Below are 21,578 nucleotides of genomic sequence, written 5' to 3'. Positions count from 1 at the left end.
TTTTATTATGTCAAATACTGGCAAATACAGCGATTACAAAGTAAACACTACAGACTTTCTTTAAATAAAGGACTACTTACGTTTGATCATTGATAGGCATGTAAAAAGCTCTCCTCATGCACATTAGCTGCACGTTAGCTGCACAACAATTGCAGCCGCCCTCCTTTGGGGAACGAGCTGTAAATTGCTCTCCGCCGGGCGGTTTGCTGATCAGCGAAGACAATCGACAACCCAGTCGTCATGTCAAATGATCCGGGCTGGTTATGTGTGATTTTCCGCTTCGAAGACTTTGAAACATCACTCGGTTCGGCTTAGCATGTCGGCTAGTTGTCACGCCTCTTGGTTTGTTTACATTCTCCGTAGCCGGGGAAGGGAAATGACATAAGCCCAATTTAGGTGTCATAAAATATCGTTCGGTAGGTGTGACAGTAAAGGTGAAGTCGACAGTTTTGACCATTCTGGAGTAATTTTGCCATGTCGTCCTGAATAGGTGCATTTTTATTATTTCATATTCCATTTAGTACAAGACTGTTATTGGTCATGACCATGCCATTTATTTAGCAATTGGGGAAAAATACTTGGATAAAAAGAATATCCTGTAAAAATATTGAAGTAGAAGACAGAAACAATGACATTTTGCAGCTCTCTTGGTCGTGTTTTCCTCGTTGTGAATAATTCCCCCTCGACGGGCTGACTGGTCCTTCTCAAGCCATTTATTTAGCTATTGGGGAAAAATACTTGGATAAAAAGAATATCCTGTAAAAATATTGGAGTAGAGAGACTGAAACAGTGACATTTTGCGGCTCTCTTCGTCGCGTTTTCCTTGTTCTGAATAATTCCCCCTCAATGGGCTGAATAGTAAAACTGATGAGCGCATTCTCCTGCTGACGTCATCCACCTGTTGGGGACGCTAGAGCCCTATAATGGTAGGCGTGGCTAACCGGCAGATTAATAGAATAATTTGTCGTCTTCTGCGCTTTGCTAAATTGTTGTGTATATAGTCGAATCGTCTCAAAATATGATTCTAATTCACATAATAATGCTATTTAAGACTTTTTTTCTCCTGTCGTATGCTCTTTAACTGTACCGTTGCATTACTATAGAACACCATTGCAGAAGCTATGAGGGGAAAAGTTTTCATTTGCCTAAGTGCTTAAGTTATTAAATGCAATTGTATTTTTTTTCTTGAAAAACACATTTTATGTATTCTTTATTTCTGTGTGGTATTAATATTGATGTCTTTTACTTAAGAAGCATGATCTATTGTTTTTAGTTGTGATTTCTTATCGCGTTTAAATGTGTACTTAATCTATTAATATATACTGTATTCTCACTGTTATTGTAAATTGGTTTAAAAGAAAAATTGGGGGGGGGGGGCGCAATAATATCGCATATCGCAAAAATTTATGAGGTAAATTATCGCACACTAAAATTTGTTCTCGCGATAGGCCTAAGTGTAACATGTTTGGAACTTTTGTTCAAATAAAAACAAAAACTAAATTTCTTTGGGTATCTGATCTGAACTCTGTATCGGCAGATTCTCACATTCAGCCTTTACACAAAGGGTGCTCTGTCCTTAACACCTAAATGCCATGAAATACAAACTGGAAAATACAAACTGGATTTAGAAGTTTGTCTCATATGTTTAATTAGATCTGAAACCTAATTGTCTTAATGGCCAAATGTGAACTAAGGTTGGCCAACCATGTTTTTGAATAATGTCAATGGCTAAACAATTATAAGCATATTTTCATTATTTTTTTAACGCAACCCTTCCAGATTGTTTGTTTAACCCATAGCAACGCCCCTGACAACGAAAATGCTTATCTTCGGAAATCTTCGGAAATTACTTCACACCGGGAAGTGCGAGAAAGTCCGCCATAGAAGAGTATTGTTTGTTGCTTTGCTTCTCGGTAAGATGCCACGGCGGTGTGTGGCGATGTTTTGTTCTCACTCAAACGAAAAGTTGTATGAGTGGCCAAAGGATAGCAGGGCACGTAAATGGACATCTTTCGTTTGCACAAAGCGAATGAATTTCACGCCATCATCGAGTAGTGTTCTCTGCTGAAAACACTTCGAAGATGCCTGCTTCCTTAACCGGTCTGCTTATGATCAAGGATTTGCCAAAAAGTAAGTGTGATTTTTGGATAGATGACTGATGACTTTGTCAAAGCAGAGCTGCCAACTGTTGTGGAATGTACAGTAGAAGCTGGCGACGTTAGCCGCAGTGAATCATGGGAAATGTAGTCTCGGGACAACACTGAAGTGGTGCTTTGTAATCTGTTCGCTTGTGTGAAAAAACTACATTTCCTCACGCCATTAGACGCCACTTCCTGCCGATAGCCCCAGGAAGTAGTAGTAGCGGGAAGTACGAGGCGAGGCGGAGATGAGCAACAAGCAAAACTTCGCGGTCGAATGTGGCGGCAGTCCGGTATTATTTTGTTTTCTTATTGTTGCCACAATAAAGTGGAGAAAGCCATCAACGACTCCCCCCCACCCCCCAACGTTTTTATATTATTATTTTATATGCACGAGCGCTGCCGGATCTGCCAAAATGAACATGCAGTCTGATTATTATTTTTTTTAAACAATGTCATCAGATAGACAAAAACATAAAATTATGTGCAAATGCCTGCATCTTCAAATCATGAAAATAATAACAGCCTATATTTTACCAATCTTGTAATCTCGATGGGTCTTGTCTCCATTCGATGTCAGGTAGTCTGGGCACATTGTTTGCATCCTGATTAGCGTCTGGCTAATACATGTACGATCCAACATAAAATTCCAACCTCCTCCTCCTCTTCCTCCAACTCTTCAAAAACTTGGGTCTCCTCATTTGCGCTTGATCTATCACTTATATCGCTGTTTGAAGCATTGTTTGAAGGGCTTTGTAGGGCGGCCGTATGGAGCGCTCCCATCGCTGTTCTCGGTGTGACGTATCACGGGTTCGTCCCCTTTCAGGCTCGAACTTTGGAAACGCGATTATTTTGTCAAATATACAACATATAAATTATTTTTTCATGCTTTATTTGTTGGACAATGTTTAATTACTTTAATTGTGACCCTATTTGGCATGTTATGAAATTACTTCACAGTACAGCTTGAAATGTAAAACAAAATAATAGACCTTTTCTTTCAAATATTTTAGGAGGAGACGTTGTTTTATTAATGAATGAAATTTGTTCTGCTGTCAGATGGAGAGGTTGCAGGTAGAAAATGCAGCAGAATGGGGTCGCCGAGAGCGTTTGGAGACAGAGAAACTGGCACTGGAGAGGGACAACAAGAAGCTGAAGGCTCAGACTGAAGATCTAGAAGAACAGATTGCAAAGAAATGTCGCCAGGCTGCATCAGCAATCAGCACTGACTTGAAGGCCATCCAGACTGAGTTGTTTGAGAAAAACAAGGTAAAAATCAAGTCCAATTTATTTATAGTCTTAAATCGTCAGGGGAAAAAAGAGCCCAAAGAGCCTTAGAGACAGATAAATATCAGCAAACCGTATACATTAATATATTAAAAGTCCTATGAAATGCTAGAGCAAGTGATTTTAAATACTATACTATACTATTCTTGAGATCTTGAGATCATTGTTGAAAGTGAAAGGAAGCGTTTAATAATGAAATTAGATCCTATTTTGTCCTAACTGTGTGCGAGGCCTATGTGGTTTCTCTGGCTTCCTCTTTTCTTTACCAAGAAGTGATCCAAAAATTACCATTTTTTGTGTTAATAGTACTGGTGCACGATAATTATTTGTCCGATAATTATCAGTCCGATAATAGGAATTATGACGTCATCCCGATAAATCCAATAACATTATTAATAGGATCGATAATATGTACTGTGCTGGCTTTACAGTGTACAGTACACACTAGTATGGGAAATCAGTTGACCATTTGCGGGGCATTGTGCCACCTGCTGGTCAGAATAATTCACTGCATCTATTTTTTGTTACAGTAGTTTTGTTCATTCACTTACACATTGCAGTGTCTAGTAGTAGCACTGACAATCGTGAGTGCTTTCTGTTAGTTTCCGCCTCGGAAATATATGTAAGTGTTTTATGTTTACTATAACATATGGATGTGCAATATATGTTTACTTCTGTGGTGAAGGGTCATATGTACAGAACTTCATAAGTTTTTGTGTTATAGAAGCCAGCCAATACTTTAGTAGCTCAAGCTAGTGTGCTATGCTATACATATAATAGTTGTGTATATAAGTGTATTGTGCAGTTTGTTGTAAATTGAGTATTGAATATGTATTTTTATGTTGTACTATCACAATATTAAGACGAGTGTCTTCCCATAAAAGCAAGAAAAGACCAAGCCTTGTGGTTAATGGAAGCGCATTCATTCTTAGCTGGCTGTCGGGCAGTGCAGAAGTGAAAAGCACTGTTTTGTTCATGTCATGATGAAAAATCTATTCAGATCAAAGGCAATTCTATGTTGAATCCACCAGTTTTTTTTTTTTTTTTTTTTTTAAACCTCTAGGTGTTCAAAAACTCAGGTTATACATTTTTTTAAAAAATATATCGTTATCGGTATCGGCTTTGAGGAACAGGGAGTTAGTGATATCGGTATCGATTTCAAAAAATGGATATCGTGCATCCCTAGTTAATAGATTGTGTATTTGCTCAGAGTGGAGAATATCTGAAAGCCTTTAGTGTTTGCGTTATTTCGTAAGCCATCCATTTTGGTCTGTTTTTAGGAGTTGGCTGACCTTCGCCACATTCATGCTAAGCTGAAGAAGCAGTTCCAGGAGAAGATAGCAGAGCTAACCCATGCGAACCGGAGAGTGGAAAGCCATGAGGCTGAGGTCAAAAAACTGCGACTTCGAGTGGAAGAGCTAAAGAAAGAATTAGGACAGGCTGAAGATGAGGTAAGAACTAAAGATTCATTATTTTTTGTTGGATTATAGATATGCAGAACAGTGACGGTCATAATCGGATGAACTACCTTGCATGACAAATCACGAACTCGTACAGTCAGGAAAATAAGAATTTCAGCATCCTCCGATTTTGCAAGTTTTCCCTCTTAGAAATGATTGGTGGGTTTCAAATTTTCATGGTAGTTGCTTGTCCACTGTGAGAGACAATCTAAAAAAAAATCCAGAAATAACAGTGTATTTTTTTTTTTTTAAACAACTGATTTGTATTATACTGCTGCAAATAAGTATTTGAACACCTGTCTATTAATAGTGCCAAGTGCAAAAGCTAGCTGAGGGCTACGTAGTTGACACGCTGCGCCGTCAGAACCAGGTAAGTAAAACAATGCATTACGTCTGTCTTCTGCTGTCCCAGCGACCCGATCCCGGATTAAGCAGTAGATGATGGATGGATGGAATAGTATGAGAATAAATCGTATTATTACGTCGGGCTAAGGTCGATATCGCATGTAAATAGAAGTTGATGCAAAATGACAGACTCGCTGGCGTTAATAAACAGCCGCCATCGTAAAACAGTAGACGCCTCCGTTAAAATCATCAGTATTAAAAGGATTTTTGTTTGGAATCTGTTGTGTTGCTTATTTAAAAAGAAGCAGCCGTATGAAGCATTCGATTACTTTTTCAATGAACTCGTAGCAGTGAAAACATAGCATCATATCACAAAGCATCCTAGCCAGATGCTCTCATCTCTTCTCCTCCGCATTATACGTACACACTACTACAGCGGCACTCACTGGCCTAACTGATATTGTCAAAACATTAACATTGCATGTGTCTGTAAACACAACAGAATCTGTTTTACAAATCAGGAAACCCTATTATTTTGCCTCATCTACATCAAATCATAATCAATAGAAGAATTTGTACTATTGCTTCATTGAAGCTCCCAGCTAAGGTAAAAGAATATAAGTAAATGTTTTCTCCTTTGTGAAAGTGCACTCCTGTGGAAAGAAACCATCACATTTGAGTTCAAAGAAATTTAAGTTAAAAATAACCCTGTGAGAAGTTGATACAATTCATGAATTTCATATTAATTGTATTGATAATAAATAATAATAATAATACATTTTAAATTCATATAATTAAAAAAAAAAAAAATCGAAGACATTAATATAAACCAGGGTTTCCCAAATCTGGACCTCGATGCCATCTATCCTGTCGTGTTTTCCACGTCTCTTTCCCCTAACACACCTGAATCAAACGATTATGTCATCAGCAACCTCTGCAGAAGCCTGATAATGATCCTGATTATTTGATTCAGGTGTGTTGGAAGAGGGAGAAATGGAAAACACGACAGGAAAAGTGGCTCCGAGGTCCGGATTTAGTGAACCCTGATATAAACCAAAAAGAAATTTAAACTATAGATTTTTTTACCCTGCCTTTTATTTATTTATTTTTTACCCTGCCTCTTACAAGATTCAGAATCAAGAATCGTTCGGTACCGGAATCGAAACACGGAACCAGGAAGGAGGACAGCATGCTATGACGTCGTGACCCTCGCGAGCGTCCAGAGATGGTTATTTGGTTATTATCGATTTAATTAATAGTGTTATTGTAGGAAAGCCCCATTGCATGTTTGTGCTTTAATTGTTACTACGCTGGCCCTTTAAGAAAAGCGACGCGCGCACGAGTCACTTTCTCTCCTCCCTTCATTGGCGCGCACGAGTTACTGTCTCTCCTCCCTTCACTGCTGGTGTACACGGGTCACTTTTTCCTCCTTTCACTGCCTGCAGTTCGTTCCTCAAGCTGCCGTCCTGTTTCGTGACAATCCAAGTGTTGTGTGTGAATGAGAGAGCTGGGTATATTGCAGAAGTGTGCCTTGGCAGTGCATAAACAAGTTTGGCAGATGAGTTACCTGCTTAGGGTCCCTTGTATTCGTTAGCCGCCACGAGCTAATGGCTAGCCACCGTGTTCTAACCGTTAGCTGCTAGCGCTAATCGCTAATGCTAATCGTTGGCCGATTTTGCTACATTGTGGAGGCTGAATTTTGTTTGTAGCAAATTCACTTATCTAAATTGTTAGTTATTTTCCTGCTTAATGTGTATGCTCATTATTGTGAATGATTAGCATTGTATGCATTATGTAAGCAGTGTATTACATTTATATTATATTTAATGTTGTTCCTGTTAATTTAGATATGTTTATAATACAGTATATGTTTATAGGTTATATACATATTATATTACCGACATATTATATGGTTAACTTGTATTCACAGAAACCACAATACAACAAAATAAATCTCATACTCCTTTCATCATCATTAAAGGAAACAAATAAATCCTGAACGTCCCCTGTTGATTCTCTGATCGATGTCACAACTCCATAGCGTCGCTGGCTTTATACCACACACCAACAGAGGGATCCCCAGTCAAATTAACCCTCTTTTTCAGCTATTATTATTTGTTATTGTTATTATTATTATTATTATTGTAGTACAGTATAATATATTATTATTTTATTTACTTTTGTTCCGTGAAGAATCCAAAAAAGGTTATTTGATTGTGGCTTTCTGAAAAACAATACATTTTTACATTTAGGCACTCCTGCAATCGTCACACTTTTTCTGTATCAAACTGACCCCGGCCCCTCATCAGAGAAGGGAAAAGTTATGTGGCCCCCACAGGAAAAAGTTTGGGGACCCCTGGCCTAGAGGAAAGGGTCCGCGTCCAATAATCGCCAAGTTCGATCTCTACCAGCAGAAAGTACTGTTGAAACCCAAAGGAAGAGAATTAAAAGGAACAAGATTCGGTATAAATGATAATTTTCCGCCTGAAATCAACAAAAGACTGAAAATCCTCTACCCAATTCTAAAGCGGTCCAGAGCAGATGGCAAACGTACGACAATAACAGTCGACAAGCTCTACATCGACGGTCACCTATATCGAGACCAAGTGTTCACCCCATGGCTATTCTGACCGATAAGTAATCCCTAAATATTTCTAGTACGCAAATAATGCTGAGTGAAGCTGTTCTGATTTAAGTAAGACATTTGTATAGTTTGGGGATGTGTAATACTTCGTTTGCTATTCGTAAACACTTCCAGTGCACATATAATGCTGTATTAAGTTGTTTTGGTTTGAGCAAGGCACATATTTAGATTAGGATTGCATGATAATCACTTTGTCTGTACGTCCTAAACACTTCCAATATGTGCATAATGCCGTATTAAGTCGATCTGATTTAAGCAATGCACACGTACAGATCAGGGTTGCATGATAATCACTCAGTCTATGAGTCACGCATGTCTCACATTACACTTTCCTGTACTGGCGCTCATATCTTTTCTTCTTTTTCTGGGTTATCTTTTTCACCTCCCTTTCCGCACCGCAATTTTCAAATACACACTAAGAACAAACTTTAAAACATTGATGTTCAGTGTTGATGCTACCCATGTATTTAATCCTTCCAACAACGTCTTAATGTCATGTGAATTATACCAAGCAGTTTACAAAAAATTGCATTCAGTTGTATTAAAATTTGATTTGCTTCATACTTGTATGGCTTGTAATGAATGTGAATGGTTGATGACATTCAGGACCGAATACTATAACACACATCTTGAGATCATTACTTTCCTTAAGATACTTATAAATATCCGCATATGACATATATAAATTTTATTTCATTTAATGTGAATGGCTTCCGATCGCAGGCAAAGAGAACTACAATTATGGAATACATTACAAAATTACAGGCAGACCTCTTCTTCATGCAAGAATCACATCTAGCCAAATCCAAAGAGAAATATCTTAGTAACTCAAATTTTAACTTGATCTATTCAGCCAGCTATAACAGTTGACAAAGAGGAGTATCAATACTAATACATGAAAGAATCTCATTCACATTAAATAATGCAATTGCATATCCTGAAGGTATATTCATTATAGTACAAGCTACCATAAGTAATAAATTGTTCACATTAGTGAACATATATGCCCCAAACAACGAGGATACACAGTTCTTCCACAATATCTTTGGTAAATTGAGTGACATGTCAGTGAACTCAACAATTATTATAGGAGGGGACTTTAACACAACACATGATCCAAGTATAGATAGCTCTAATTTGAAACTCAATAAACAGTCACAAACTGCAAGAACTCTTAGGAAATATACGGTCAATTTCGGCTTAAGTGATGTTTGGATAGCAAAGCATTTAACAAAAAGGGAATATACCTTTCAATCCCTAGCCCATGGTTCGTGCTCAAGAATCGATTTTTTTCTAGTGAAAAACTCCGCTGTTAACAATATTTCGCCAAGAATACATCAAATAATCATCAGTGATCATGCACCAATCTCTTTAGCCCTTAAAATTGACTCCCGCACGATACCCCACGCAACCTGGCGCTGTAATGATTCCTTATTAGATGACCCAGCATTTGATACATTCGTTAAGAAAGAATGGAAAGACTTTATGGAACTTAATGATTCCCCAAACATTTCACCATCATTGCTTTGGAAAACAGGGAAATGCGTAATTCGAGGCAAGATCATCTCATATTCACCATATTAAAAAAAAAAAAAATCCCACAGACACTACCACAAAAGAACTTTTCAGCGCCAAAGAACGGCTCAATAGCACTGTGTCTAAAAAAACTCAGTTTCTGTTACAACAACTATGATATACCAACTGTGAGTATAATAACAAATCCTGGAAATATTTAGAAACCCAACTTGAACGTAACAAGGAAAAAACATTAATTACAACAATACAAGATTCAGCCGGCATAATAACAAAATCACCAGAAAAAATTAACGAAACTTTCTATAGCTACTACAAAAACTTGTACTCGGTGACAAATAATCATAACGAGAAGATATTGACTTATTTGTTAGTAATCTTGACATCCCCCAAATAACTTGAGAAAGCCAACAATTGGTAGATACCCCTAACCCTAACCCTACCCTCACTGAATTATGGAATGCCGTAAAGGACATGCCAACAGGTCGCACACCGGGGCCTGACGGGTTCTCGTCATCATATCTTAAACACTTTTGGAATATGCTGGCACCACTTTTCTATAGAATGGTTCAAGAAATCAGTGCCAAGGGTCAAATTAGAGACAATATGAACACTGCAGTAATCAAACTACTGCCAAAAGCGGGGAAAAACCTAACCCAACCAGCAAACTATAGACCAATATCCTTAATTAATACAGATATTAAAATTCTTGCAAATGTTTTAGCTACTAGATTAGAACAAACTCTTCCCACTATAATTCATAATGACCAAACCGGCTTTAATAAAGGACGTAACTCTACAAACAATATAAGACGGCTGTTAAATCTCATTAATAGAGTACAGAATTATTAAGAGAAAGCAATTATCCTCTCTTTGGATGCAGAAAAAGCATTTGACGTAGTCAATTGGATTTTTCTCTTCAAAATTCTGAAAAAATTTGACCTTGGTGAGCCATTTATCCGTTGGATAAAAACATTCTACAACGCCCCAAAAGCCACTGTCAACACAAACGGGGTCATTTCACAAAGTTTCTGTCTTCAAAGGGGAACTCGACAAGGCTGTCCACTCTCACCCCTATTATTCGCTCTATTTATTGAACCATTAGCAATTGCAATAAGACAAAATTCTGATATCAAAGGGATCCACTCGCAAACATCAGAACACAAAATTAACTTATACGCAGACGATATACTATAATATCTAGAAAAACCAGAATCCTCCCTTCATGAGATTTTTTAACTTAAAAATGTTCACAAATATCAGATTATGCTATAAATTGGTCAAAATCAATTATAATGCCCTTATCAACAAACTCATGGAATCCTGCAGATCAAAATCTAAATTCTAATATTCCAATAGAGAATATAAAGTATCTTGGAATCAACATTTCACCATAACTTACAGAATTACCTTGGCTAAATCATACACCTCTCTTAGCAAAAATATTTGAAGATTTGACACACTGGAATAATCTACCTATCTCACTTTTGGGCCGGATAGCGAGAGTCAAAATGAAAATATTACCACAAAAAAATTATTTGTTCTCAATGATCCCCTTTAAACCCACTCAAAAATGGTTTCAAGACCTAGACTCAGCCGTCACAAAATTCTATTTTAAAAACAAGAAAAACAGAATTAGCCTTGCCAAATTTCAAAGAAATAAACCAGAGAGGCGTTTAGAGGCTCCCAATTTCCAACACTATTATATAGCAAATCAAATACAATATCTTATTAGGTGGTTACATCTTAACACTGATCAACAATCATGGCTAGAATTAGAGCAAACAGACTGCAACTGAATACAATTGGCAAACCTCCCCTTTATTAGTTCTCATATTAAGCACCATAGCTGCTTCGAAAACCCCATGATAGCATGTACCTTGAAAGCCTGGTGGAGAGGTATGGAAATTTTGCAATCACAACTAGCCCCGTGTAAATTTTTACAAATCTGGCACAAGTCAGACTTTGGAGTTAATAAATTTCCTATTTATTTCAGCACATGGGATGATACAGGAATAAACCAGTTACAGCATTTGTTTAAAGATAATACAGTGCCTTGCAAAAGTATTCGGCCCCCTTGAACCTTGCGACCTTTCGCCACATTTCAGGCTTCAAACATAAAGATATAAAATTTTAATTTTTTGTCAAGAATCAACAACAAGTGGGACACAATCGTGAAGTGGAACAAAATTTATTGGATAATTTAAACTTTTTTAACAAATAAAAAACTGAAAAGTGGGGCGTGCAATATTATTCGGCCCCCTTGCGTTAATACTTTGTAGCGCCACCTTTTGCTCCAATTACAGCTGCAAGTCGCTAGGGGTATGTTTCTATCAGTTTTGCACATCGAGAGACTGACATTCGTGCCCATTCTTCCTTGCAAAACAGCTCGAGCTCAGTGAGGTTGGATGGAGAGTGTTTGTGAACAGCAGTCTTCAGCTCTTTCCACAGATTCTCGATTGGATTCAGGTCTGGACTTTGACTTGGCCATTCTAACACCTGGATACGTTTATTTTTGAACCATTCCATTGTAGATTTGGCTTTATGTTTTGGATCATTGTCCTGTTTGAAGATAAATCTCCGTCCCAGTCTCAGGTCTTGCGCAGATACCAACAGGTTTTCTTCCAGAATGTTCCTGTATTTGGCTGTATCCATCTTCCCGTCAATTTTAACCATCTACCCTGTCCCTGCTGAAGAAAAGCAGGCCCAAACCATGATGCTGCCACCACCATGTTTGACAGTGGAGATGGTGTGTTAAGGGTGATGAGCTGTGTTGCTTTTACGCCAAACATATCGTTTTGCATTGTGGCCAAAAAGTTCAATTTTGGTTTCATCTGACCAGAGCACCTTCTTCCACATGTTTGGTGTGTCTCCCAGGTGGCTTGTGGCAAACTTTAAACGAGACTTTTTATGGATATCTCTGAGAAATGGCTTTCTTCTTGCCACTCTTCCATAAAGGCCAGATTTGTGCAGTGTACGACTGATTGTTGTCTTATGGACAGACTCTCCCACCTCAGCTGTAGATGTCTGCAGTTCATCCAGAGTGATCATGGGCCTCTTGGCTGCATCTCTGATCAGTTTTCTCCTTGTTTGAGAAGAAAGTTTGGAAGGACGACCGGGTCTTGGAAGATTTGCAGTGGTCTGATGCTCCTTCCATTTCAATATGATGGCTTGCACAGTGCTCCTAGAGATGTTTAAAGCTTGGGAAATCTTTTTGTATCCAAATCCGGCTTTAAACTTCTCCACAACAGTATCTCGGACCTGCCTGGTGTGTTCCTTGGTTTTCGTAATGCTCTCTGCACTTTAAACAGAACCCTGAGACTATCACAGAGCAGGTGCATTTATACGGAGACTTGATTACACACAGGTGGATTCTATTTATCATCATCGGTCATTTAGGACACTGTACATTCATATCATATGAAAAAATACTACAAGATTTCCAGATCAAAGCGGTGGTGGTGCGTCCCCTCTTGCCATCCCTAAAGGCCGGTTGAAGGGTGCGCGGGTGGCCACCCTGGATCCCGGGGGAGCGATGGCTCCTTTGCTGGGCTGCAGGAGGAGGAATGGGCTGCGTGGAGCTGGTCAATGACCTGAAAGGTTTCCAAGGTTACTGTTGGTAATACACTAAGATGTCATGGTTTAAAATCATGCATGTTCCCCTGCTTAAACCAGCTCATGTCCTGGCTTGTTTTAAGTTTGCCAATGACCATTTGGATAATCTACAAGAGTCATGGGAGAAAGTCATGTGGTCATATGAGATCAAAATGGAACTTTTTTTGGTCTTAATTCCACTCATAGTATTTAGAGGAAGAAGAATGATGAGTACCATCCCAAAAACACCAACCCTTCTGTGAAGCATGGGAGTGGCAGCATCATGGTTTGGGGGTGTTTTTTGCACATAGGACTAGACGAGTGTATTGTATTAAGGAGAGGATGTCCAGGGCCATGTATTGTGAGATTTTGGGGAATAACCTCCTTCCCTCAGATAGAGCATTGAAAATGGGTTGTGTCTTCCAACATGACAATGGCCTGAAGCAGACAGTAAAAATTACCAAGAAGTGGCTTCGTAAAAAGCACATCATGGTTCTAGAGGGGCCTAGCCAGTCTCCAGACTAAAAGCCAATAGAAAATCTTTGGAGGAAGCTCAAACTCTGTGTTTCTTGATCTGGAGAAGATCTGTGTGGAGCAGTGGTGCAAAATCCTTGCTGCAGTCTGTGCAAACCTGTTGACCTTTGACCTCTGTAATTGTAATTAAAGGCTACTGTACCAATTATTAACATTTTTTTCCCCAGGTGTTAAAATACTTATTTGCAGTAGTATAATACAAATAAATTGTTAAAAAATCCTAAACTATGATTTCTGGATATTTTTTAATAGATTTTCTCTCACAGTGGACAAGCACCTACCATGAAAATTTCAAACCTGCCCATCAATTCTAAGTGGGAGAACTTGCAAAATCGCAGGGTGTTCAAATACTTTTTTTTCCTCACTGTAATACCTTTGGTCTTGATATTATGTTCATTTGTTTGCTCATTTTCAATTTGCTGGTATTTCCATCTTAATGTAAATGGCCTCTCATTTCTCCTTTTAACATATTTAGAATATGCACATTTTGTTCCCAAAAGTGCTAATTCTCTTGGATGTGCAGATAAACAGCTGAGTATTGAATTGTGTAGTTAGTCTATTTATTAAGCCCATTTGTCTAAATGTCAAATTAATCATCCGATCATGTAAATAATGGTTAGTTTTTTCAGCCCTAGTGGATACATAGATGGACAGAATACGTTTGATTATTTCAAGGGATGTACCTGCCTTGACATTGGATGACATTAGAAAGGACACGATGGACACAGTGGAGTAAGGGACATTGCAAAAACTGGTGGCAATAATTAAAAAAGGAAGCAACCACAAAAAAGATATTTAGATGAGTTATCACGTTATGAGAGCACACAGGATTTTGTTGCTCAAAGGATAACTAAAACAAGCAATGGATTTTGCACACGTGACACATCAAGGAATTGTAAGAACCAATCAATGGCGTACCGCACGCATGCTATTTTTAGACCGTGACGTCGCATCGTAAGGCGGAAGTAAAGCCGAAGTGGGACATTATAGACCAGCCCTCGCATAGAAACAATGTAATTTGTGCCAATTTTCTCCAGTAATCTTTCAAAAACGAACATGACGATCACGCATTGCTTTTTTGGAACTTGTAGAAACGACTCTAGACATTACGAGACATGAAGGATGTTTTCTTCATACGTTTCCGGAAACCAAAAACTCGGGAGGAAAAAATGTGAAGAGCGAATCAACTTGCGCAGACTTTAACACCAGCTCGGTGAATCCATTCACATTTCTTATGCAGTAAACATTTTGTTGGGTTGTCATGGTCTTTCAGAGGACCAAGAGGTAAGCCATTTTTATATTTTGACTTATTTTTTTAGCGTAACATTGTGCCGTACTGCTTCTGTCTGACAATGAATGACCTGAAAAGAATTACAATGGTATCTGACTGCCACTGTTACCGTTTAGATATATATCTAAATATATGTGTGTGTGTATGTACACATATATATATATATATATATATATATATATATATGTATATATATATATATAAACAAACAACTTTAGTAAGGGAGAAGTGTAAATAAATTATAGAATTAAGATTTTTTATCAATGAAAAAATTAAAAGTGTTCGTTGGCTGTCACTGAGTAGCATTTGCGATCGCTACACAAACCTAACTAAATTACCCCCAAGAACAGTAAGAGACATAGGACAACCAGAGGATATATAAGAAAGACAGGGCTGATGGTAAAGGATAGCTTGTTGAAACAGGAGAATGTCATTGTCAGTCGCGTCGATAAAAAAGCTAAGGCTATGCTTACGTCGGCTCGTTTTTTTCGTCTTTTTCAGCCTTCGACACTCAAGCCGTCTCTTTAACTGAACATTTTTATGTTCTTCCACATCTTTGCCAGTGAATTTGGCACCAGGCACATCATTTTTGGAGAGAATTGGTAGGTTTACCTCTGTAAACATCTCCTTCGTACACGATTTCCATTCATTTCCTATTAGGAACAACCGTTGGTTTGTCCCTACTTAGCAACAGTAGCTAATGTCATGAATATTAATGAACGGAAGTGACGTGTTGCTTGCAGTACGCCATTCCTGAGGAGTACATTTTACTGGCCAAACATGGACATTGGTATTGAAAGGAAAATTAGAAACGGCAATGCCTAGATTCTAAATGACCCACGACATGCATTTTGGTTGCCACCAAGACCATGGATAAAGTCTGTAGTGGACATTATTGGATCAATTGAGAATTAGTACATACAGACTGTTACCGACTACTAGTTTTGTCTTGTATGTCATCTAAAGCTGTTTGAAAGTTTTCTTAAAACAAGTGGAATTAAACACATCAAGGCATCTCCATATTACCGAAAGGGTAACGCCAAAATTGAATGTTATCATCTTTACCGGGAAAAAGACTTTCCGAACTGCCAGATGTGAAGGAAAGAACTAGAAGGACAAATTACCAAAAAATCATGATGGCATATACATAGAAGCATTGAGCATCAGGAGAAACACCTGCTTATCTGATGTTTGGAAAGAACATAAGAACAAAGTTCCGACTCTGGAAAAAGAGGAAAAAGGTATAAGAAAACATCAAGACTACAAACATAGAATCAAAGAAGAAAAAGAATGAGATAAATGAGCAATGCGTCCCCATTTTAGCTTGGCATCAATGAAAAGGACACATTTTAGGTGGTGATACATTGTCTCATAAATTATTGCCTATATACGATATTATTGTCCTTTTTTTTAACTAGTTCATTTTTTAACTAGTTCAGCCTCTAACGTAGTGACAATACATCCAAATAAATCACCCATTCAAATGCCATAAATTGTTATTCCCAAATAAAAGCTGAAAGAAATTGAAAATTATAATGAATATTTAGAATAAAAAAACACACAATGCATAATTTTCCATTTGAAAGCTAGCTAAGTGTTTGTAGAATATGAAATAGGTGTGAAACCCCAGGCCATGTTTGTTTTCTGCCAGATAGAGCCCATCAAAAGTGTTGTTTTGATCCAAACAAACTTTCATCTTGTCCTGCAAAGTGCGCGCGTTAGCAAATTTGAAGTAAAATTATTCATTCTCAATCAGATTTTTCCAAACTGGGTGTCAATTTAAAGATTAGTGTTGAATTGGAAGTATGGTGACAGTAACTCCAGACATCTTTATGGCGTGCTTTTATCTTTGAAATGTTCACTGGAAGTACGTTCTCTAAGCTGCTAACTTTAAAAAAAAAAAAAAAAGTGCACTTACCTTCTATTTTTTCTCATGCATGTGGTGTGAGTTGATTTTTTTTTTTTTTTTTTTTTTTTTTTTTTTTTTTTTGCATCGTTTGTAAATGCTGTAAACCAGCAAGATTTCATGTCGGAAGTGTTACCTTATAACTGCAAGTTTGCGTTTTGGCGAAGAATGCCAATGTTTTATAGCAGGCTGAAGTGGTTAGTAGTACATTGTCTTTTTTCTATTAGCCTCAATATAGCAATGCTAATATTTTACGATGTTTAATATAGGTGTGTTTTCTCATTGTGTATCTCTGAACTTTAGTTCAATGGTGTGTAGAGCTGAAACGAATATTCGAGCAACTCGAGTAACTCGAGTTTAAAAACTGATCAGAGTAATTTTATTTGCCTCGGGGATTCGTTTAATTTTGCCAGCTAAAAGCATCACGTTTTGCCCGGACTACTTTTAATGCGGGACAACGCGCTGACGTCATGTGTGTAGAGGAAGAAGCAATACAGCAGACAGCTGCTGCAAACTATGCCAATGTTGCTAAAAACTATGCCCGCATGATACTACAGTGGTAGCAGGTAGCGTCTGAGGCGTATCATAGATATCACATTTATTTCGAACTAGATGCGAAATGACAGACATGGCGGCGTTAGTAAACAGCCGCCATCTTAAAGCAGTAGACTTCTCAGTGCTAATAAATAGACAAGATTAACATTGCTGTCCCTTGCTCACGTAACGTTAGCCTTGCAGAGGGCTAGTTTTCTATTAATTATAACTACTGTCGATGCGTGGCTAACGTGTCTTACTTATTTAATCTGTGAAAACATAGCGCTGTAGAGTGATGAGGGTGTAAAATAAAAACATGATAAAGCTAACTGTCAATTTTAGCTCAGTAGTCTTTGCTTAATAAAACACCAAGTAGCACTGGTCCCCAATGTGCTCCAATACAGCAGGTATCATACATTTATTTTGAACAATGCAAAAACTCAAAATCCTATCAGGACTTTAGACTAACTTAAAAATAGCTTGACACAAATGGAAATTGAATTGAAACACGTGGGGAAAACACCCAACTTTTAATTTATGTGTGTCATCAAGCGTATTGACATTTTTAGGTAAGAAATAAGATTTTTTTTCTTGTAAAATCGAGAGGTTTTTTGAATAAAAGCAGTGAATTACTTTTTTTTTCTGGTCACATCTGAGATGCAATTGGTGGCTGTTTTCAACAATGTACATCGAAAATAAAGACATTGATTGGCTGAAAATACTTCAATATTTGATGAAATGTCGAGTTTTCTCATGTATATTTATGATTCCGCTTTACCTAAAAAAATGTTTTTTCCGATTAATCGATAGCATGTTCAATTGAATACTCGATTACTAAAATATTCGATAGCTGCAACCCTAGTGTTGATGAGCAATAAACATCTGTTAAAGGAACTGGAGTCTCATATGCAATCAACACACAGGTTTAGTGGGTGCACACAGCACACGCAAATACACACACTCACAAATGTATGCAAGCGCACATGTGGCGATAAATTGCAGACGGGAAAATTACCAACCTCATTTTTATTTACCTTGTGATTAATTAGCTAATTGCATATTACGACAGGCTTACTTTTGGCATTCTGTGATTCACTATAGCACAAGAAAAAGGAAGTCTAGTGAGACTTGGTTTGTAGACGAGAGAAGACAGGACACCTCATACACAGAAAAGCAATCTGGTGTATGTAGTATAGTGCAGTGATATACAGTTTTGGGGAATATACGCGTAAGCAACCACTGACCAGACATGGCACTAGCTGTAAGGGCAGGTTGACATCGTCTCCTCAATGCTCTTTCCCCAGCACTATATCTTAGTCCAAGGCGGTAATGTCAGGTCATGGTCGAGGAGCCGCTGTGTTAACGGCTGGTGCTGAGCTGGTATTAGTTTTGCGTCAACGACCCAGGAAAGGAGACAAAGGAAGAAACTCAAACTCATAGAGCTTTAGACATAGAAATATGGTAAAAAAGAAAAAGAAGAAATATTGTGTGGGTATAAAAACCACTTTTACATGTATTTTTATTAGCTGGACGAGTCCCATAACCAGACAAGGAAACTCCAGAGGTCTTTGGATGAACAGGTTGAGCAGTCCGAGAACCTGCAAGTACAACTGGAACACTTGCAGTCAAGGTAAGAGACACAAATGTGCAGGCACATATACAATGCACTCACATTCATATACTAGTCCTTCTCAAAAAATTAGCATATTGTGATAAAGTTCATTATTTTCTGTAATGAAGTGATAAACATTAGACTTTCATATATTTTAGATTTATTACACACAACTGATGTAGTTCAAGCCTTTTATAGTTTTAATATTGATTATTTTGGCAAAAAAAGTCAAGAAAAACCCAAAATCCCTATCTCAAAAATTAGCATATTTCATCCAACCAAAACAAAAAAGTGTTTTTTTAATACAAAAAAAGTCAACCTTCAATTAATTATATCAGCTATGCACTCCATTCTTGGTCGGGAATCCTTTTGCAGAAATTACTGCTTCAATGCAGCGTGGCATGGAGGCAATCACCTGTGGCACTGCTGAGGTGTTATGGAGCCCCAGCATGCTTCGATAGCGGCCTTAAGCTCATCCAAAGTGTTGGGTCTGGTGTCTCTCAACTTCCTCTTCACAATATCCCGCAGATTCTCTATGAGGTTCAGGTCAGGAGAGTTGGCAGGTCAATTGAGCACAGCAATGCCATGGTCAGTAAACCATTTAGCAGTGGTTTTGGCACTGTGAGCAGGTGCCAGGTCGTGCTGAAAAATGAAATCTTTATCTCCATAAAGCTTTTCAGCAGATGGAAGTATGAAGTGCTCCAAAATCTCCTGATAGCTAGCTACATTGACCCTGCCCTTGATAAAACACAGTAGACGAACACCAGCAGCTGACATGGCACCCTAGACCATCACTGACTGTGGGTACTTGACACTGCACTTCAGGCATTTTGGCATTTCCTTCTCCCCAGTCTTCCTCCAAACTCTGGCCCCTTGATTTCCGAATGACATGCAAAATTTGCTTTCATCTGAAAAACGTATTTTGGACCACTGAGCAACAGGCCAGTGCTGCTTCTCTATAGCCCAGGTCAGGCGCTTCTGCCGCTGTTTCAGGTTCAAAAGTGGCTTGACCTGGGGAATGCGGCACCTGTAGCCCGTTTCCAGGTTTCTGCAGGTCCCCCAAGGTCTGGAATCGGCCCTTCTCCACAATGTTTCTCAGGGTGCGCTCACCTCTTCTGGTTGTGCAGCGTTTCCTGCCACACTTTTTCCTTCCCACAGACTTCCCACTGAGGTGCCTTGATACAGCACTCTGGGAACAGCCTATTCGCTCAGAAATTTCTTTCTTGCCCATGACTGCGGTTTTGAGTAATGAACCAGGCTGGGAGTTTTTAAAATACTCAGGAATCTTTCACAGGGGTTTTAACTAAGGCTGTCAAAATTATCGCGTTAATGGGCGGTAATTATTTTTTTTTAATTAACCACGTTAAAAATATTTGACGCAATTAACGCACATGCCCCGCTCAAACAGATTAAAATGACAGCACAGTGCAATGTCCACTTGTTACTTGTGTTTTTTGGAGTTTTGTCGCTCTCTGCTGGCGCTTCGGTGCGACTGATTTTATGGGCTTCAGCACTCATGAGCATTGTGTAATTATTGACATCAACAATGGCGGGCTACTAGTTTATTTTTTGATTGAAAATTTTACAAATTTTATTAAAACAAAAACATTAAGAGGGGTTTTAATATAAAATTTCAATACCTTATCTTTTAAGAACTACAAGTCTTTCTGTCCATGGATCACTTTGACAGGATGTTAATAAGGTTAATGCCATCTTGTTGATTTATTGTTATAATAAACAAATACAGTACTTATGTACCGTACGTTGAATATATATATCCATCTTGTGTCTTATCTTTCAATTCCAACAATAATTTACAGAAAAATATGGCATATTTTATAGATGGTTTGAATTGCGAGTAATTGCGATTAATTACGATTAATTAATTTTTAAGCTGTAATTAACTCGATTAAAATTTTTAATTGTTTGACAGCCCTGGTTTTAAGTTAATTCGTTGATTCAGATGATTAGGTTAGTAGCTTCTTTAGAGTATCTTTTCATGGTATGCTATTTTTTTGAGATAGGGATTTTTGTTTTTTCTTGACTTTTTTGCCAAAATCATCAATATTAAAACAATAAAAGGCTTGAACTACTTCAGTTGTGTGTAATGAATCTAAAATATATAAAAGTCTAATGTTTATCAGTACATTACAGAAAATAATTAACTTCATCACAACATGCTAATTTTTTTGAGAAGGACCAGTACACACAGGACACCATACTAGGTCTCCAGGAGGTGGAGAGGGGGTCCTAATAGAAACGGAATTGCCTTTGTTATTGCTACAATGAGGGTAGGGTGATAAGTGTCTCAAAACCTTTCACCGTGGGTGCACACAATCACGTTCACATATGGTGACTGGCTGGATTCGACCGATATATTCGTGGATCTCGAAAATACACTTGGATTTATTTCTGGATCTTGAGAAGACTTGCAGGAATGTATTGTATGAATATTCTTGAGGGAAATCTCTCGTCATTTGAGGGCGTGGGGGTCTGAGTTCATAATTTGACTAAGGGTGCCGGCTGTAAAGCAGACTTTTTCTACTACTGGACTACTGCTCTTGTCGACGTCAACTAGTTGACTGCTGCTCGCCCACAGCTCCTCTTTGTCACATTAACCTTGCCACCCGCCTCCTGATGTAGTTGGTCCATTGCTGGCCTTCGTCAGGCCCAGCAACGAGTTGGTGCTTGCTAAGCATC

The 21,578-nt window shown here is 38.2% G+C and overlaps 1 protein-coding gene across 6 annotated transcripts in view; it reads left to right on the top strand.

Moving 5' to 3' along the window:
• LOC130922688 (coiled-coil domain-containing protein 102A-like) overlaps positions 1-21,578 on the top strand; it is an 88,229-nt gene that overhangs the window by 55,433 nt on the left and 11,218 nt on the right. For 4 of the 6 annotated variants that reach the window (XM_057847603.1, XM_057847622.1, XM_057847613.1 and 1 more), the window contains 3 exons: positions 3,198-3,407; positions 4,706-4,876; positions 18,793-18,896. In XM_057847603.1, the coding sequence (XP_057703586.1) occupies positions 3,198-3,407; positions 4,706-4,876; positions 18,793-18,896 (485 nt within the window). Of the gene's footprint in view, positions 1-3,197; positions 3,408-4,705; positions 4,877-5,195; positions 5,343-15,327; positions 15,429-18,792; positions 18,897-21,578 lie in introns of those variants that run through there. The other 2 variants (XR_009064566.1, XM_057847640.1) reach the window with 2 other exon arrangements.

This window comes from Corythoichthys intestinalis, chromosome 1, assembly GCF_030265065.1.
Source record: "Corythoichthys intestinalis isolate RoL2023-P3 chromosome 1, ASM3026506v1, whole genome shotgun sequence".
NCBI lineage: Eukaryota > Metazoa > Chordata > Actinopteri > Syngnathiformes > Syngnathidae > Corythoichthys > Corythoichthys intestinalis.
Note: the sequence above shows the minus strand (reverse complement) of the source record. Positions and strands in the feature narration are given on the sequence as shown.